We start from the raw sequence: 17942 nt of genomic DNA on the forward strand, positions 1-17942 counted from the left end.
CTATACCAATTCCATTAGGAAGTCCACTGCATACCATTAGGAAAAGCACATCAAAGGTTAGGAATACAACTGTTACTGGTCGGTCTGTCTCTATCTGCACTGCTTCATAAAAAAGCCTTTTCTGTATAAGCAAGAGTTTGTTTTATATTGAAGACCATGGCAAAAGCCTGAAATAACAATAACCTTCTAAAGATTTAAAAGTACAAGTAGGACTTCTGAGCCATCTTCCAAAAAATTCACACTTTTTAGAATAGGCTTATAAGATCCAGAACAACAAAATCTAAGTTGCTGCATCAACCACTATAACATAGACAAATGGTATATAAAACATACTTTGTACATGAGTTGACCACCCATTTTCAAAATCACACAGACTGGATCAAAAGAAAATGCAAATGTAAAAGACCAGGAGAGATGTTGTAAAGAACACTGAGTACAGAATGAATGAAAGTACAGTGTATGAGTATAATGAATGAAAAGCCACAAGGAAGAGAAAAATAAAAAAGAGTAAAGAGATTGAATCCAAGGGTTTGAAGCCATTGCTCACAGCATTTTCCCTCATATGCAAGAGAAATATATCTACAGAGATATTGTAAGTAGATGGATACGTGTTGAGCCTACAAGAAAGCCAGAGACAGACTTTTTATAAGGGCACATAGTGATAGGACAAGGGGTAATGGCTTTAAACTGAAAGAGGGTAGATTTATATTAGATGTCAGGAGGAAGTTCTTCCCTGTGAGGGTGGTGAGGCACTGGAACAAGTTGCCCAGAGAAGCTGTGGATGCCCCATCCCTGGAAGTGTTCAAGGCCAGGCTGGATGGGGCTTTGAGCAACCTGGCCTAGTGGAAGGTGTCCCTGCCCATGGCAGGGGGGTTGGAACTAGATGATCTTTAAGGTCCCTTCCAACCCAAACCATTCTATGATTCTATGATATATAATAACATAAGCTGAGCTCTTGTTTCAATTTGAAAAATATGGGAGTAAAATTGAGCACTGAAAAATACATCTGAAATTTTAGAAACTCTTTTGAGGCTTTAGCTGTAGAAGCAGTTCTTTTTTCCCAACCAAGGAAATCTGACTGTGACCTCAGAAGGACTTCAAACAGTTAACACTAAATTTCTACCAAATTATTGTTGTCATACTCAAAGGGCCTGGTGACTCAAAAGAAAAAAATAATTAGAAAACAAACACAAAACTGTGAACTTACTCCTCATATAAGCTAGCTTTTAGACAGCTCAGAGTGGAAAGCCTTGCTTGTTCACCTTCTGTTCATTATTCAAATATTTTCAAGTAGTATCGGACATCTACTTCAGACTGAAGCAGTTACATGCATCAGCAATACAATGTCAAACAGCTAACTTCAGTGTTGCATTCTCACCCATCAGAAGCAACCATAGATCAAAGGCAGCTTTCTGAGGTAAACATGCAAATAACTAAAAATTACTTCAATTCCAAGCTGTTGCTGATTCACATTCTGTCAAACAAAAAGTGCTTTACTTGATTCATGTTCACTTTGGAAAGTAGGATGAAATTCAGCTACTTAATTAAAATGAAGAAAGAGTCAGAGCTATGTCTCAGAAATATATGAGATCTGTTCCATTGATGACATACAGCTTGGAGTGGACAGATAATCAAACTGGATAATACAATTAACATAACAAACAAATGGAAGTGATGACACAAGTCTTGCAAATTTCCAGTTCTCTGGCAGAATAATTTCAAACAGTAGATAAAAATGAGTATTATATATACAGATAATTCATCTGTATTTACATTCCTGTTAAAATCATGATGAGCACACCATCAGAATCCTCCTGCCTACCCAACTAGGTTTAGGTAATTATAATCCCAATAACGTTCCCTACCTTCAAAATCACTACAATGATCTTAAACAGCCTTTTGTTAAGACTATTTTTTCCTCACATACTCATATTTTGAATTATTTCTAACGGTACAATTATCCCAAAAAGAGTTTGACATTCTGCAATGGAAAGAATAAATAAAGCATTTACCAGTAATTCCACCCACATTTACTAAAATTAGTTCAGAATCATCTCTGGAAGAAGAGAGTACCTCTTTCCTTCGAATGCGTGTCAAATATGCTCAACTGCATAGATCCTTCACAGCATACCAGCGTTAACCACCAGAATATCTGGCTTATCTATTTACTATGTTAGTATCAAGCAAAAGTAACATGGAAAAAGAAAAATTACAGTAAAAGGCAACTATTGATACAATACCATTTGCACACGGCTTCCCCACCCCAGTTTGTTACTGGAAGTGAACAAAATTAACTGACCACTAAGAAGTGTGAGACACTAAATTTTTAGTCAAAACTCATTGTACAATATTAACACAATATGCATGAATAATACTTTTATTAGGTATCCGATATGGCATCCATGCAAATGGATATCTACAGGTAGAATTTACCTTAAAATCAGCATACAGTGCTTAGAATATCAATGTTATTTCAGTGCATCAAGAACTCCAGACTTTTTTTTACAAGTATCACAGGGCCAACATAGTCTTTACAGATGTCACATAAACCATCTCCACTGGTATTCAGTGTGTAGTCTCCTGAAGATAACGAGCTTAAGGTAAACCCTCAGTCATAGGGATGATGGCAAAGAAAGGGAAAATAAGATGTATGCACTTACAAGGGAAGGAATAGCATTTGGGAAAAAAATAAAAACAGACTTCTGCATGTTAAGACTCAAAAAGGCAGAGCAACAGAATAAAAAAATACCTAGTTCTTGCATCCTTCACCAAAAAGCAGGTAAAGTGAGTCATGAACACCTCAAATGACCTAACAAGTACTAAAATCTACTTAGATTCTTCTTCAGTTCACGGGTCTTATAGATGTGGGTATTATACACAATAGATCCAAAAGCTGCCACTTTGCAATTATTCATTTAAAAAAAAAAATCATCCTCTTCATAAGGAAGTAAGATGAGGCACTGGAAAAGAAAGTACTCAAAGCCTTCAGAATTGGCAATAAATAAGATACAAAGATCTGAATATTAATTTTATTGATCTATCTACTCTCTAACACATCACTTTCAAACAGGTGGGACAGTTTAGGTGATCAAAGCATAAGTGTATTTATCTGCCCTTAAAGAGTTGATTTTTCCATACCATATGCACCTAATCATTTATTACAAACTCATGGTGCAAATATTTTCTTTGTGTGTAATACAACAGGCATGCAATGTTCAAAAGAAGTTACAAGTAACTGCCAAAATGCACCTACAGTTGGCCTTACATGGTGATAAGAATAAGAGGAAATAGACATACTCTTGGGCTAAAACCTGTACTAAAGAAGCAGGTTAATTTTAAGTAGTCATCATTCTTTTCTCCATTGATTTAGTGGTTAGCACTTGATGCAGTTGTAAAAAGCAAAAATAAAAATAAATCTTGCCCTGAAGACTATACCCTAAATAACTTCTAGCTCCCAAAGTGGCAGAGAAATAGGTATACTAATCCTGAGCTTTTAAATGAAATTACATAAAGGAGATTAACTGTTTATAACAGAAGAATTTTGGTGCAAGCAGCAATGAAGCAGTGACTCATGTTTTGCTATTTAATATGGACATAAATCCTCCTCCTCAAAAAGCTCAGTTACAATTTCAGCAGTGAAAATGGCATCTTTTCTGTTTCTCCCTTTAAAGCCAGCATTTTTATCTCCAGGCCTGCACAACAATGTAAGTACTATTACCATGTAAATATGTATATTAAAGCAGATGCCCTTCACATTTCTCTTTTACATACATTTATTCTGTCTGAGACAATACAATCAATTCATATTTGCAACAAAAACATAGTTAGCATTTTTAAAGCATTTTCTTACTGTCCCTAGTCTAGCCTTCTCAATATACTCTTGGTAACAGAAGTTACCAAGCAATTTCACTGGGAGGGGTGAGGGAAGAAAAAAAGAAAGGAGGAAAAAAAAAAAAAACAACAAAAAAGAAAGTCTATACTACTTTGGAAAGTCAGACCACAAGCTGGTCAGCTGCGCTTCTCAGGCGGCACAGGCAAGCAGTAAATCATCACATTTTGCAGACATAACCCCTTGCAAGCAAAATGTATTGGTATTACTGAGTGCAACAACACTTCTCCTACTGTGCAGCTCTGTTTATATCAGTCATCAATGCTTCCACCCAGCTTGAATCCAACTTTCTTGTTCTTCTCCAACTGGTAAAGACAAATGTGTTGGAGTTACACAGGCAGCTTTGAACAACTTCTATTTATCTTAACATAAACTGATGGCTCCAGTGTTTAGTGTTGTTCTTTGTTGTTCAACAATAGTCATCGGGGGGGGGAAAAGCTAACTGATACCTACCCTAATTAATTCACTGGTTTTACTTCAAGAAATGTGGACTCAAAGCTTTTACTAGGGGAATAACTGACAATTTGTACACAAAGCTATTCTCATAAGCAAAAAAAAACCAGTCACATAATTGACAATTTGTACATAAAGCTATTCTCATTAGCAAAAAAACAGAGGCTACAAGACTTTCTGCTTATACCCTTCCTCATGCTCCTGGACTTCCACAGAAAACTGTGGCAACTTTTGCAATTTAATTCGAAGTTACAGTGCATTGTCATTTAAAAAAAAAAAAAAAATGAATTATATCATTCCAATTTAAGATACACTGGGGAAAGAAAAAAAAATTCTTACTTTTTTTTCACAATCAAGTGGAAGATTTAAGTTTAAAAACCTATGAGGAAAATGCTCTAGGAAAAAAATGTCTGTACTGATCTACTTGCAAAGTCAGAATTCTCTTAAACTGGATGATTATTGAAAAATAGATAAGGACAAGAATGAATAAATTACTCCCCCCCCCCCCCCATTAGAAAGAATGTAAGACTATGCTCTTTGGGGCCTCAGTCTTTCTTCATCATTATACATTATTTTGACTTAGTGATGCTGGTCACCTTTATTTAGATAATCTTACAGAAAACATAAATGTAAAAAAAATGTTGGAATACCTACAAATACCTTCCTGGCTACTCTAAGTAGATAAAGTCAATAAAACAAGACCCCTAGTTATTATACTCAGCTTGGATTCATACACACTTACAATGATGCAATTCCATTCATGTCAGTTTATCTATCCCTGCTTACACACAGTCTGAATCTGACTTTCTTATGCTATAGTAAATTTAGGAACAGTGGAACAACAGGAAAGTAGGAATTAGAGAAACACTGGGACTAAAATCACACTGTAGCATGTTTCTGTAAACAAAGAGTGTGTAATTTTGGAATTGTACAACGACTAAGAAGTATTGTCTATCCGTAGAGTCTGCTAGGAAAGGTATAGGTATCTAAAATCCATTAATATGTAAGGGGTAGATGGGCAAGATGTTAACTATTGTTGGAAACAAGTTCAAGAAAGCATAGCAATTCCCCTCAGTCCTGCTGTGAATTGATAGGACCGACAAGGAGTGACTCAGCTAATCTGCACCTGAGAGTTGCACACATTCTCAGAACCCACAGCCACACAACATGGAATAAAGAAAACTGATCCTGAAACAACCACTACCAAGATACAGAGGAATATATGCAGAGCCTGATATTTTTATTCCTTAACATTAACCCCTCGTAGAGTAATGCTTAGCAAAAAGAAACATGCAGAAACATTTATCTGAATGCAAAAGAAGCTAAAAGGAAGAATTCAAATAAGAATAACTGCATCATCAGGAGTCCATTCAAATAATAAAAAGGATATGAAATATCTGTTACATTTTCCTGCTTGTATAAAAGTATCAGCCAGAGGCAATAAAGCATGCCTCAGACAAATGTATCTAAGAGATCTAGCAGAAGTTTCCAAGTGGTGCTTTGTCTCTTTTCTCATTCTGTTTCATTATGACTCATAAAGCAGAAATACATTTTTCTTCTGTAGACAGGGGCATTCATCTGATAGGCTATAGGGAATTAACATTCAATGGGAAAGACTCCATCTTGTCAAAAAGTGTCTCCATGAGACCAGCAAGGTTATTCGTGGAGAGAGGAGTGATTTCAAGAACTGCAGTGAATGTGATAGCCATGTAAAACTAGTTTTAACAGACTGAGGCGTAAGAGTTAGAGAACCCTTATTTTCAAAGCCTGCCAAGAATACTGTTATTGTTCAGACTGGAAAGACCCATACACAACCTGATCTAGGAAGGTAGTTATACATCGGGGGGCAAGGAGGGAGGAGGGGGGAATCAAGATGTAAGAATGCCAGTGACGTTAATTCTCAAAGCGTGACTTTCGAGAACAACTCAGTTACATCACTATCATGTTCAAATGAAAAGATTCTTGCTACTTTTGCATCACTAGCCTATCTTTAAAAATGTTTCCCTGAGGGCATAACTCTGTCCGTGGCTAGAGATGCCACTCGTGGCATCATTTTTGGAATCTGAAGGGACCTTCTTTTTCAGGCACAGAGTCCTATAACTGTGTATAATTTAAACAGTTGGTTCTTTAGCAGGTTTTGCCAGACTATGTCTGTAGAAACCCCCGCTATTGAAATCACTTCCAATTTCCTTTTCAGTTTGTCTTCAAGACCTAAAGAGAACTTTTCTTACACAAAAATCTGCCCCTGAAAGATTAAATAAGATAGCCCTACCAAAGTAGGAGAACTTCTCAATTAATAATGGAGACCTCCTTGAACTATTTAGTCTCAAGAACTGTCTACATTCCCATTCTGTTTTCCCAGTGTAAAAATTTCTGTTTAAGTGATGAAACAACCCTGGTTTCCTTCCTGCGACATAAAGCTTTGGGCTCTAAGGCTTGACAAAGATCCAGTGTAACATTACCACAGTATTGGCATTTAGACTACCAGCTGGTTGAACAAAGACAAAAACATTAATATTACTAAAGTTAACTCTAAAAATAGCTAAATAAAACACTTCTGCAAGTATACCCTAGAGAACAGGATTAATTTTAAATCTCAATGAAGCTATTTCTTGACTCATTCCAAATTATTCCTGTCGTAGCATATCAGTTGAGGCACAGACACAGGCCCAAGCCTGCAGTCCTAGTTCCTGAAGTCCTAGTTCCTGAAGTCCTTAAATTATAATCAGAATTTCACCTCAGTAAAACAACTTACCTTCACACAAAGTTTACCAAGTGCAGCAATGTGAACCAATACATAATGGAGTGTTATCTGCCTTGCTTTGTGGAGATTCTAAAAGAGCTCTGAATGTAAAAAATATATGGGGTATCAGCAATAAGAATCACGGTTCTGAAAAGCTTCAAAGTACTCAGATTTTTGGGACAGGTAATGGTGCATGCTACTATCCTGATACTCACAAAACTGAAATGTCTGCTACTGCTTTTAGGGGAAGAGTAGCTGGGCCAGTACTAACTGCTGCTGCTTCTCTCTGTCAGCGACAAATGAAGTAGAGCAGAGTGTAGGGCCATGGAAGCATCACACCATGACATATGAAGGGCTCCCTATGCCTACAATAAAGTAGTCCTCAAAACACCAGAAGGAGTTTGCAAAAAAATCCGCTAGGTACTTGTTTCAGTCACTAGCATATAACAGTCATTATATTACAGGGCACCCATCATGTGAAAGTGTTCTCAGACTTGCCATAAATGGACAGCTTGACCTACTCTTTGAAGAGTTTGTACCTTTGATACATTCTAACACAAAACATTGTATTTTCCCATCTACATTCTCATGCAGTTTCCACGGGATGCATCTCCAGGTCCTGACATAAACTAGTACAATACTATTATCTCTTGCCAAATCAGGCAAAGGATACAAACGTAAGTTAGTACTATTGAACAATCATGAGGATAAAAGCTCCTTAGAAGTACAAAATTTTGTTAAAAACACTTGGAGCTTTCTAAGGAAGGTGATATAAAGGAGAGCTGTTATACTTACACATTAATTATGTGCCATCTTAAAATGAACCGTGCAGCTCTTAAAGTTATTTATTAAATGCCAGTGCTCATCTAAAAAAAAAAACAAACTCAATCTCCTGCTGGGCAACATGCTATTCCTGTATGGGATCTGTCATGGAGAAAGAAACATTGTAAATATTTAGTTGGATATTCCTATGTAGATCTTTTCTAGGGGAGCATGATAAGGTTTTCCCAGGGCAACAGAACAATTTTTACAAGTTAAGAAAACCGGCAGTTCTTTCAATTGTGTTTACCATTAGAAAAGGCATCCATACAGCTGCCTAGTTTCTCCTTATTGTCATGCACAAAGATGCTCTGAAACTTAAATTGCCATCTCCAGAGGAGAATCTGACAATGCATAAGAAGAGCTACCACTGATCTCACACATCACAGTTCTCATGTAGACTTCTAGAAGTCCATTTAATGTCAAAAGCCTCATTAAATACAGTACAGCTGATACTTTATACTCTCTAATCATTTCAACCAGTACTTGACTTCACAGGTTCAAAGTGTAGATTCAAGATTAGTGTAACCTGAACTAAACCTGTTCTGCTCTTGATAGGAGAGTGATATACCAGCTGTTACTTCTCTGTTCATGCTCCTGCTTACAGTAGCGTGAGCATTCATGCAGTTGCACATTTTGTTGGAAGCAAGTACGTGAAAAATTTGTTAGAATTGGTATCAGTTCCGTTATCCGACCAAGACTGCATGGCTGCAATAGCATCAGTGCTGGCACAAAAATTTTATCATTAACATGCAGTCACGTAAGGAAAGGAGAGAAGAGCTACTCTTTCTGATATAGGAAGAGCTTCATTCAACTTAACTTGACTGTGAAACTATACACCAGGAAACCTTAGCTACATGAAAACCATAAGCCAGCCAAATGTAGCGCTAAGTCTCAAAGCTATTTCACCCACTCCCAAGCACTGTTCCCATGCTGCTACTCAATTCTTTTGTGTTGGCACAGGGGTTTTTTCAGGTGCACAAAGTCCTGGATCACAAGGTTGATCTGTTTTAAAATTAACCATTATTTTCATGGTTTGTCTCAGAAAAATTCCCCAATGTGCTGTGCAGGCACAAGGGCAAACGTAGTGCAAATGCTAGCATGGGGAGAGGACTGGCACTGCCGTCATCTTCCTGAACTGACTGTGGTCTGAGTAAGAAAACTGAAATGAAGATTTTTCTTGCTCCTCCTCCTCTTTTTTTTTTTTCTTTTTTGAGGTTTCTCAGAGCACTGTATTACCTCTGGTCTGTATATTTACAGCTGGTTCCTCAGCTGTAGTTTTAACTGAGCAAATATGATCAACAGAAGTATTTGCACAAATGTAAATTTTAATAAAAACTATGTGACTTAGCATCATTTCAGAAGACTACAGGTACACCTTTCACTTTAAGGTGAAACAATCAATTTCATATACATTAATTTATTTGCATAACAGAGTCAAGGTCAAGCAACTAATTCATCCATCCAGCTAAGTCAATCAGGAACGAAACTTTTATAAATTTAAGTTGTAGTTTACAAAATAAAAGGAGAAAAAAAAAAAAAAGACTGAAGAAATACTTTTTACATTAGTATTTACAGCTAGCCAGTGTAGTTGGAAGAATTACCTTCCAATGTGCTTAGCATGACAGCTGGATCTTTCAGTATACTATGTATGTATCAGGACCATAATTTCAGAAGCTGTGTAACTGGAATAGAGAAGACAGTTCTTATGATTATGTAACACAAAAAATTGACAAAATGTTTATATTAGAAAATCAGCTCCTAAAGTTACATTTAAATGAAAGCTTTCCTTTAAATTCAAGGGTGAGCTGCCTGCACCTACAAAGAAAAGAAAATCTCCAAAACTAGCATGATGAAGACTAAAAACTAGAAGCCAAATAAAAAAATCTTTTAAATATATACTGTATAAAAAGTTGTTTAGAATTTGAGAATACTCTAGCTAATCAAAGATGGCCACAATAAAGTACGCCTTTTTGGTTTCGGGTTTTTTTTTTTTAGAGACATGCTAAGTTTATCGGCATTGAATTCTTTCCAATCTAGATAAAGTTTCTATTGTGTCTTCAAAAAGTGTGCTAAATGTTATGGAGGGGGATTGTGTTGTTTTCTAAAATGAGAGATAGGATCACTCCAAAACCAAAGTACGGTATGTTCCCAAAAGGGTGAATAATCCAATCCTCCACCTTGATAACTCATTATTATCCTGTTATTTTGAGTATGACACAAATGTCAAGGCCTGGAAGCTTTAACACTAAGCAGGACAAATAAACAAAAAGTAGTTGAATACAAAATAATACAGTACACCCAACAATGTAAAATCCCATGGGAAATCTATCAGAAGAGTCCTCAGAAAACAAACCATGCTACAGCGTGCATGCCAGTAAGCATCCTTGTATCCAAACCAGATTCACATCGGGCAAAGAATAAGTATTTTGCTACTGGCTGCATGCCATAAAAGGGTAAGCTACAGCAAGACAAATAAAAATAAGTAATAACCTCAATTGAACATCAGCAAACATGGAAACTAAGACTACAGGCAAAAGTCCATAGCAGGAATAAAAATTACTGTCCCTAAGCTGCTTATTGCCACTGTCCTGCTAGAGGTCACAACGCCCTGAAGCGGAATGCAAACGATTCAGTCACTTTGGTGCAAAGCCTGGCAGGTTGTCTTAATCTGCTGATGGTTTTATGATAAGCCATCAATCTTGACACCAACATGGTTGAGATGCACATAGCTATTTGGCTCTCCTTGTTCTTCTGTTGGGCCAGCAACACCCAAAATACAGTCAGAATACAACCCTTCAGTGATTCCAGTTAGACCCTCCAGAAACCCCCAAGCACTCAGGCTGAAGTTCTAAACCACAGATAACTAGACACTCGGATGCCTCTCCCTCTTTAGGCACCTAAACCCATTTGATTTCCATGGCAAGTTCATAAACATCCCTGACAATATTGTCTAAGGAAGCCCAGTCCCTCAACCAGAATCAAGGTTAATTGAGATTACAAAAAATGACAGTCTAATTTGCTACAACATTCTTATTAAATTAGAACTTCCTCAGTCTAATTGCAGAGTGTTACCTAATTAAAACTGAGTACTCTGGGCAACAGTGATCTAAAGCTGAAGTTCAACCATGCTTATGTCATATTAAAGTGACACTGGCCACCAGAAAATCTACCAAGTTCTTTCTTTTTGCTTGCACAACTGTTTCTGTATCCACACGATGAGCCAAGTCAAGAAGCTGATTTAGCCGAAAACTAATCTGACTAAAAATGATCAGCTTTAGCTAGATCATCTTGTCAATCTACATCATTATATAGTTATCTGAAGAACAGTTCAGGCAGAAAAGGGGAGACTGAAAGCAAAGTCATCCCCTAAAAATAATAATTAAATATATATATAAACACTTGTTAGGATTATCAAAATTACAATTAGCACTTCAGAATGCAAAACCAAACTATGATAGGTAACAATAGAAACCAATTAAAATTAAGCCACATTCCTGTGAAAATGAGGTTTCAAACAGGATTAACATGTCAATGTACTCACCATGTGCTAAGAGCATTTGTGGACATATATTTATGACATACTTACGAGAAGACAATGAACAGAAATTTACAAAATCTATGACAATACATCATGGCTAAATATAGACAGACAAGACATTGCAGAAATACAAAGTAATCATTAGATGGATATGAATACATGCTAGATGAGCAAAACAAATAACTTTACAATATCAAGAAGTACAAGAGCATGCCAGAAACTCCATAGTATTACTGGCAAATGAGAAGTAATACAAGAGATGAAAAAAGGAGAATGAACTGATGAAACTGATGAGAGTTGGGAAATTAATACCTCCTCATATACACAGTATAGCAAGAAGCAGTCACAGGAGGGGGAAAAAAAACCACAACCAAAGCAAACAAAATACATTATTCAGGCACCAAAAACCTCAGACAGTAAAAGGCTGTACTACTCTCTCCAACTGGGATGTCAATGGACCTGCTTTCAGACTACAATAGTAAAACACTTCAGAAGCATAAATCTAGAAAAAGCAAGAATCTGCTAAACATACAACAACTCTGCATATAAGCAGACCAGAGTATCCAAGTTCAAGGGTGGGGAGGAGAAGTTGGGGCAGGTTTTGGAGGGAAAGGAGAATGCAAAAAGAAAGCGGTTGGGCTTTTTTGTTCTGAATGAAAGCCATTAAAATGCAAGGACTCTTTTTGGACTTTCACAGAAAATAATTACTAAATATTAGCTTTGCTGTATCATACAAAGGTTTCACTCGGTATTAGTCAGCTCCATTGTACTACACAAGCAACACTAAAGATATCCTCCTTACTAAACTAAAAATCTCCAACTTGAAGATTAGGGTTACATACATAAGTGACAATATAAAAGACAATGTGACACAACACTAAGTATTTTGATAATATTTGTAGATATTAAAGGTAAGAAATATGCTCTCTATTATTCTTCTTGCATATTTTTTAATGTATATGGAGATAGCATCATCCTCTTCAAATGGAGCACAACACAGACATCATTAACGATTCATTTCAATCTCACCAAAGCAATTTTTATAGTGAGGTTTTCAGAAAAGGCAGTGTCTTTTTGGATAACATCAAGGAGAGTCCCACATAAGGGACAACCTGACGGACAGCAAATAATGCATCTTTGTGAGAAACTGAGGCATGAGAAAACCAGACTGACATTATTGTCAAACGGGAACAGGCAGGGGTGTTGTATCGCAGTAGATTTAAAAATGCTAGACAAGCCAAAAATTCATACCTTTGTACATTATATAAAGGATACTACCTGTGTTACAGGCAGCTTTTCAACTTTGTTTGCTTATACTCCACTCAGTACAGGGAAGGCAATATACTATTCAATAGCAAAAGCTTCCAGTGGATTATTGTATTAACATACCTGGACAATCACAGCAAGTGATTGCCTTACAAAAAGCTTATCAGAGATGAAGCTACCTTTCAGCATGAGGACAATGCAGAGGCAAAAATGAAAACTTTATCACAAGGAAAACAATAGTATGTCCCCAGAACAGCAGTCAAGTAGAGAGAAAGCAGATGAAGATGTCAGGAGAAGTTCAAGGCCAGGTTGAAAAGCAATTAGTAAGATGAAATATATGAAGTGGAACCTTTTACCCTTTAACGAGGCAATGATCCAGTAAAGACATACTGCTGGAAGCATGATCTTTAATTGGGAAAAGAGCAAAGAAATTTGCTGCCACACAGGGAAAGAAAAAAAAAAAAAAGAAGTCAACTGTACTGATTGCTGTGAGGTAAAAACCAAAACTGATATGCATCCTTTGGAATGATATGCACCACATGCAAACTGTTTCTTGTGAATTTCCCTAGAGTCAACAGACTGCTTTTGATCACAGGCACTATTAGCAAAGCAAGTTTTAAGATCCACTATTTAACAAAGTTTGACATTAAAAGAAACATAAACAAAATTCAGTATCAAAAGTAGTACCAGTGGACAAAAATGCTTACCCAAAAATAAGGCCATGCACCCCAAAAAGAGAAAATTAAAGCACTCAGAATATGTACTCTAAACATTGAGGACAGGCATAGACTAGAAGAGCACTTAAATTAGCAGAATAAGCAAACTGAGAGGGAGCTGCAGCTGGTTCTCCAATTACTAGGTATTGTTTAAAAATGCATATTGAAATCAAAATCCTTCAGAACATTTATACTCTCAAAGATGACTTACACAACATTTGAAAGATCTGTATTTTGAACTATCAAAATTTAAGTTATTCAAGTAGCTGCAAGTACTTTAAAGAACAAGAAAGTAAAATGAAAAAACAGATCACAGGGAAGTATTAATATAGTATCTTCTACAGTATTTCCTAAGGACTATAAAACTAATCTCTCAACTTTTCTCTTCTGAAAACCCAGACATGCACAGTATGCTCAAACAGCTCTGTTATCAGTCTGTGGTAACTGCTCATGCCTTGGAGCGAATATGAGGTTACTGAATGATTGGTGTTATTAATGTTAACACTTGGGGAATCTTGCAAAATCAACTGCAGGGAAAAAGAAGATTTAAGTACAACCCAGTGTTGGTGAGGGCCATATTAGGAACTCAGAAAAGAAATGTTTATACATGTATGCAGGCATCCCATTAAAAAATTACAGTACCTATTTTTATCTTGCCTATATGTTTAATGTAGCAGAAAGTAAAAAAACTACTCCTGAAAGACAGAAAATAAAAGGAGTGAAGAGTGAAGCACTAAAAAAGCTGTATGTAAGCATGATGGTCAGCAATGTTTCACAGTAATATTTTAGGAAATACCTGAGTAGATAAACAGCCCTTTCAATATCACTGAGTTCTTCATCAACTGTCAATCTTTCTATTTCTTCTGGTGTCTGTCAAGCGTGAAATAGAGATTATGAGTTTACAATGCCTTACTATTTCATCATTTTAATCTTCTTAAAACAACCCCTTCCTCCCCACATATCCAGGGATAGTTCCACGAGTAATTTGAATTTAATCCTTGAAATCTCTAGCCAACATTTCAAATTCAATCAAATAAATCTTTCACCAGGAAAAGATGAGTGTAACAGAAGTACAGTTCCATGTCAGACACTATCACTATTCATCACTTAAAAGTATAAACGAGTCACATACAAATTAAAGACCTAAGTTAGCCTGGTTTTTTCCAGCTTAATATCCTTATCCTGAAAATATCAAGTCCCCGCTATACAGAATTCGAGACTGTTTATTCCAAAATGACTGAAAACAATTTTTAGCATCCTGGTGCTGTAAAAAATGAACTGCCTATTCAGTTAGCTGTGCATAAATAAAACAGATACGGTTTCAAACGGATGTTCGAGCATGGCTCTATTTTCCAGCATATACCTTCAGGCTCCTGCGCACTGGCCTCTCTATAATAGTTAGTTCCTGCAGGTCTTCTATGTATCCAAATAAGTTGCTCTGACTAAAATCCATTCTGGAGAAGAAGATTATTGGATGCATGTAACAACTCAAGCCTTTGGCAACCGATGCTCTCCCCGCGTCTCACATCGCACTGAAGGAGGCAGGACCGGCGCCGCCAACACCCCCTCCCGGCGCGCCAGCCGCGCCTGCCGCCTGCCTCCTGCCGCCGGGAGGCCGCCGCCGCCAGCAGCCTCGCCTCAGCGCACACACTGCGGCAGCGGCCGCCCGCCGCCGCTCGCCCCCGCCGGGCCTCCTGCCGGGAAACTTTCTCCGCCCGGCCCGGGCGGGCGGGGAGCGGGGCCGGCGCCGGCAGAGCCCGGTGCAAGCCGCGGGTTCCTCGGCGGGGGGCAGTTCCGAGCCAAGTTTCCCCTCTTCGCGGGCCGCCCCCGTCCGCGGGGGGGGGGGGGGGGGCAGGGGGAGGGATAACGGCGGAACCTCTCCGCGCAGCGCCCGGGCTGCGGAGCCTGCTCCTCACCGGCGGGGCAGGGCGCGGAGCGGAGCGGCCCCCCCGCCGCCGTGCCCGGGAGCCGCCTCTGCCCTCCCACCCCGGGAGGAGGGACGGTCGCTGCGGTGCAGTGACGCTCCCCGCCCCCGTCCCGCTCCCGCGGCGCAGCCCCTCAGGCGCCCTCCCCGGCAGCGCGGGGGCGAGCGCCAAGGCACCCGGGCCGGGCCGGGGCAGCCCCGCAGGGCGCCGGACCCCGCGGCGCGGCCGCCGCAGCACCGCCGGGCCGGTCGCCGGGGCAACGCGGCGCTACAGCGGCCTCCGCGGGGCAAAACAGCTCCCGAGCGCGGCGACAGCCGAACGCGCGGCGCGCGCCGCCCCCTCCGCGGCCGTTGCCCGCCCGGCGCCTCCCACAGCCCGGCCTGCCCCGGCGGGACGGTCCGGACTGCTGCGGCCGCCGGCGGGGCTCCTCTTCCACAGCCGCGGCTTCCATGGGCTTTCCCTCCCACAGCTACTGCCTCCCTGAAGCTCCTCGTCCGCTGCTGCGGCCTCCCCCGCGGGGTCCTCGCCCGCCGCTGCCGTCCCCTCAGCTCGGGTAGCGTCCCTTTCCCGCTGCGCCAGGACTCCTCACCGGTGTCCTGCCCTGCTGTGACGGCTATCTCACGGCGGAATTACACGGAAGAAACCTCTAAACACGCTGATTTTAATGAGAAGTGCGATTCGTACCCCAATGAATTTTATATTAATCAAAAAAAAAACCAACAAAGAAAAAGCCTTTGACGTCCTTGGCAGTGAATTAGTTGTGCACCTGCACCAAAGGCATCGCTTCCACTCTTCATAACATGTTATTCTTCACCTTTCCTGTCCTCTTCCTTGACTCAGGTTACACACCGCTCATACTTAGAGCAGGGTGGACTTCAATACAGATATTCTTCCTGCTATGCCTTGGATGCTGTAGGATTTCCCCTTCTGCCTCACAGATACAGAGTACATGGGGGGTGCAAGGCAGAGTATTTATTTATTTCAGAACAAAGGTATGCCGTTTTAGCCCTGACTGATGGACAAATAAGCAGGGAAAAGGCTACCTTTTAAAAAATGTAGTAAGACAGCTTCTTTTGGGGTGGGTTAGTAATGCAAAATGCATGCAGGACAAGAATCGGCACACGCGGTTACGCTTAGCATTTGCTGAGCTAAGTAATTCTCCAGGCCTCAAGACAGTGGCCTTTGCAATGATTATATGGAACGCAACTAAACAATCACACCAGAAGTTAAAAAAAACCTGTAAATATTTTACATCAGCTTATTTGAGTGGGTGCAACATTTTGCTATTACTGTGACATGCCTGCATGACCCAGTAAGTTTTGGTGGTAGAGTATAAAAATAATTCTCAAAATTGTAAGGATTAGATAATACTATGTAGTATATTGCCCAGAACTTGACTGACACTTATTTTATGATTGGTAAGTACCTCAGCTTTTATTTAGCAAAAACAACCTGTAGTCCTCTGTGTGTTAACTTCTCTGTGTACTAGTTAGACCAAATCCTTTGCTCAGTAGAACAGTAAAAAAATTAAAGCATCTCCATTAATTTCAAATGTACAACAGAATTACTAGCAGAAAAATCTAATCCAAAGTACATATAAATAATTAAACTGTTATGTAATAGAAACCCAAAACCATTTGGAGTTTTCAAGTCATGATGACAAATTAAAACGAGAAATGCTATTTTGAACATCTCCTTTGCATTATCCTTTTAACAAGGGAACATCATCAGACAGCAAATATAATAGTTATAACTGAACCCAAGTCCTCTCAGAATAGTTAACTAGCTCCACAAGGGTGGTGGTGGGGGAAGTTTGTTCTCTTCTCAAATTCAGAACCCTGACATGCAGGCTTCTGCCAATGATAAGTATGAGGAAAACATACAGAAATCACAATCTCAATTAGTTATAAAAAATCCTTTTGCAAGTTCTTTCACAGCGAATTTCTGGTTATTTCACCTTGCAAATAGTTCTCATGAATCTTAAAGCTCTTATTAGACCAAAGACATTTTCTTTTGTGTGCCTTGAATTAGGAACTCATTGCAGTTTTCAAATCAGGTATTTCATAACTCAGTTTTAAAGACTGAAGAATGTGGAGTTTAGATATACAATTAGGCTGATTTATCATATTATGTTTTACATAAATTTCGTAAGCCACTAAAGAAGAGGGGTTTTTATGAACATGTAAACAGCTCCCTTAATGCCTTTAAAAATCTGTCCTTATAACTCAGTCCAGAAAACACTGTGCAGACATGACTCCCATTAATTTTAAAATCAGTAGATATGTGAAAGAGATCTACAAATATCCTGGAAATGTGAAAAGCAGAAAAAAAATAAGATTTTTTTTTTCTTTCTTTAAATTGAATACTGGACCAGAATAAAGATCACAGAAGGAATTACCTTGCCCAGATTCAATATAAACATATCTCCTTTTGACCCACACATTTGCCAGATAGAAAAAAAAAGAAACAAAAGCTTGCATATTTTGTTCCAAAACCACATATATAAAAATTCATTCCCTCTGATAGTAAATCCGCAGGCATATTCACCCCAAGTGGTCTGTCATTCTTATCTGTGATGAAAGCCATGCAT

At 38.9% G+C, this 17942-nt stretch overlaps 1 protein-coding gene across 6 annotated transcripts in view; it reads right to left on the reverse strand.

Annotated features, from left to right (window-relative positions):
- PPP4R4 (protein phosphatase 4 regulatory subunit 4) overlaps window positions 1-15378 on the reverse strand; it is a 98485-nt gene extending 83107 nt beyond the window's left edge. For 3 of the 6 annotated variants that reach the window (XR_012650683.1, XM_075029908.1, XM_075029907.1), the window contains exons 1-2: window positions 14791-15377; window positions 14224-14297 (exon numbers count right to left, since the gene is read on the reverse strand). Coding sequence is in view for 4 of the 6 variants with exons in the window: in XM_075029908.1 (XP_074886009.1) it covers window positions 14224-14297; window positions 14791-14907 (191 nt within the window). In the remaining 2 variants the exon portion in view is untranslated. Of the gene's footprint in view, window positions 1-14223; window positions 14298-14790 lie in introns of all 6 variants that reach the window. The other 3 variants (XR_012650684.1, XM_075029909.1, XM_075029910.1) reach the window with 2 other exon arrangements.
- Between the last annotated feature and the right edge of the window lie 2564 nt (window positions 15379-17942).

The sequence above is a fragment of the Buteo buteo genome, chromosome 6 (genome assembly GCF_964188355.1).
Source record: "Buteo buteo chromosome 6, bButBut1.hap1.1, whole genome shotgun sequence".
Taxonomy (NCBI): Eukaryota; Metazoa; Chordata; class Aves; order Accipitriformes; family Accipitridae; genus Buteo; species Buteo buteo.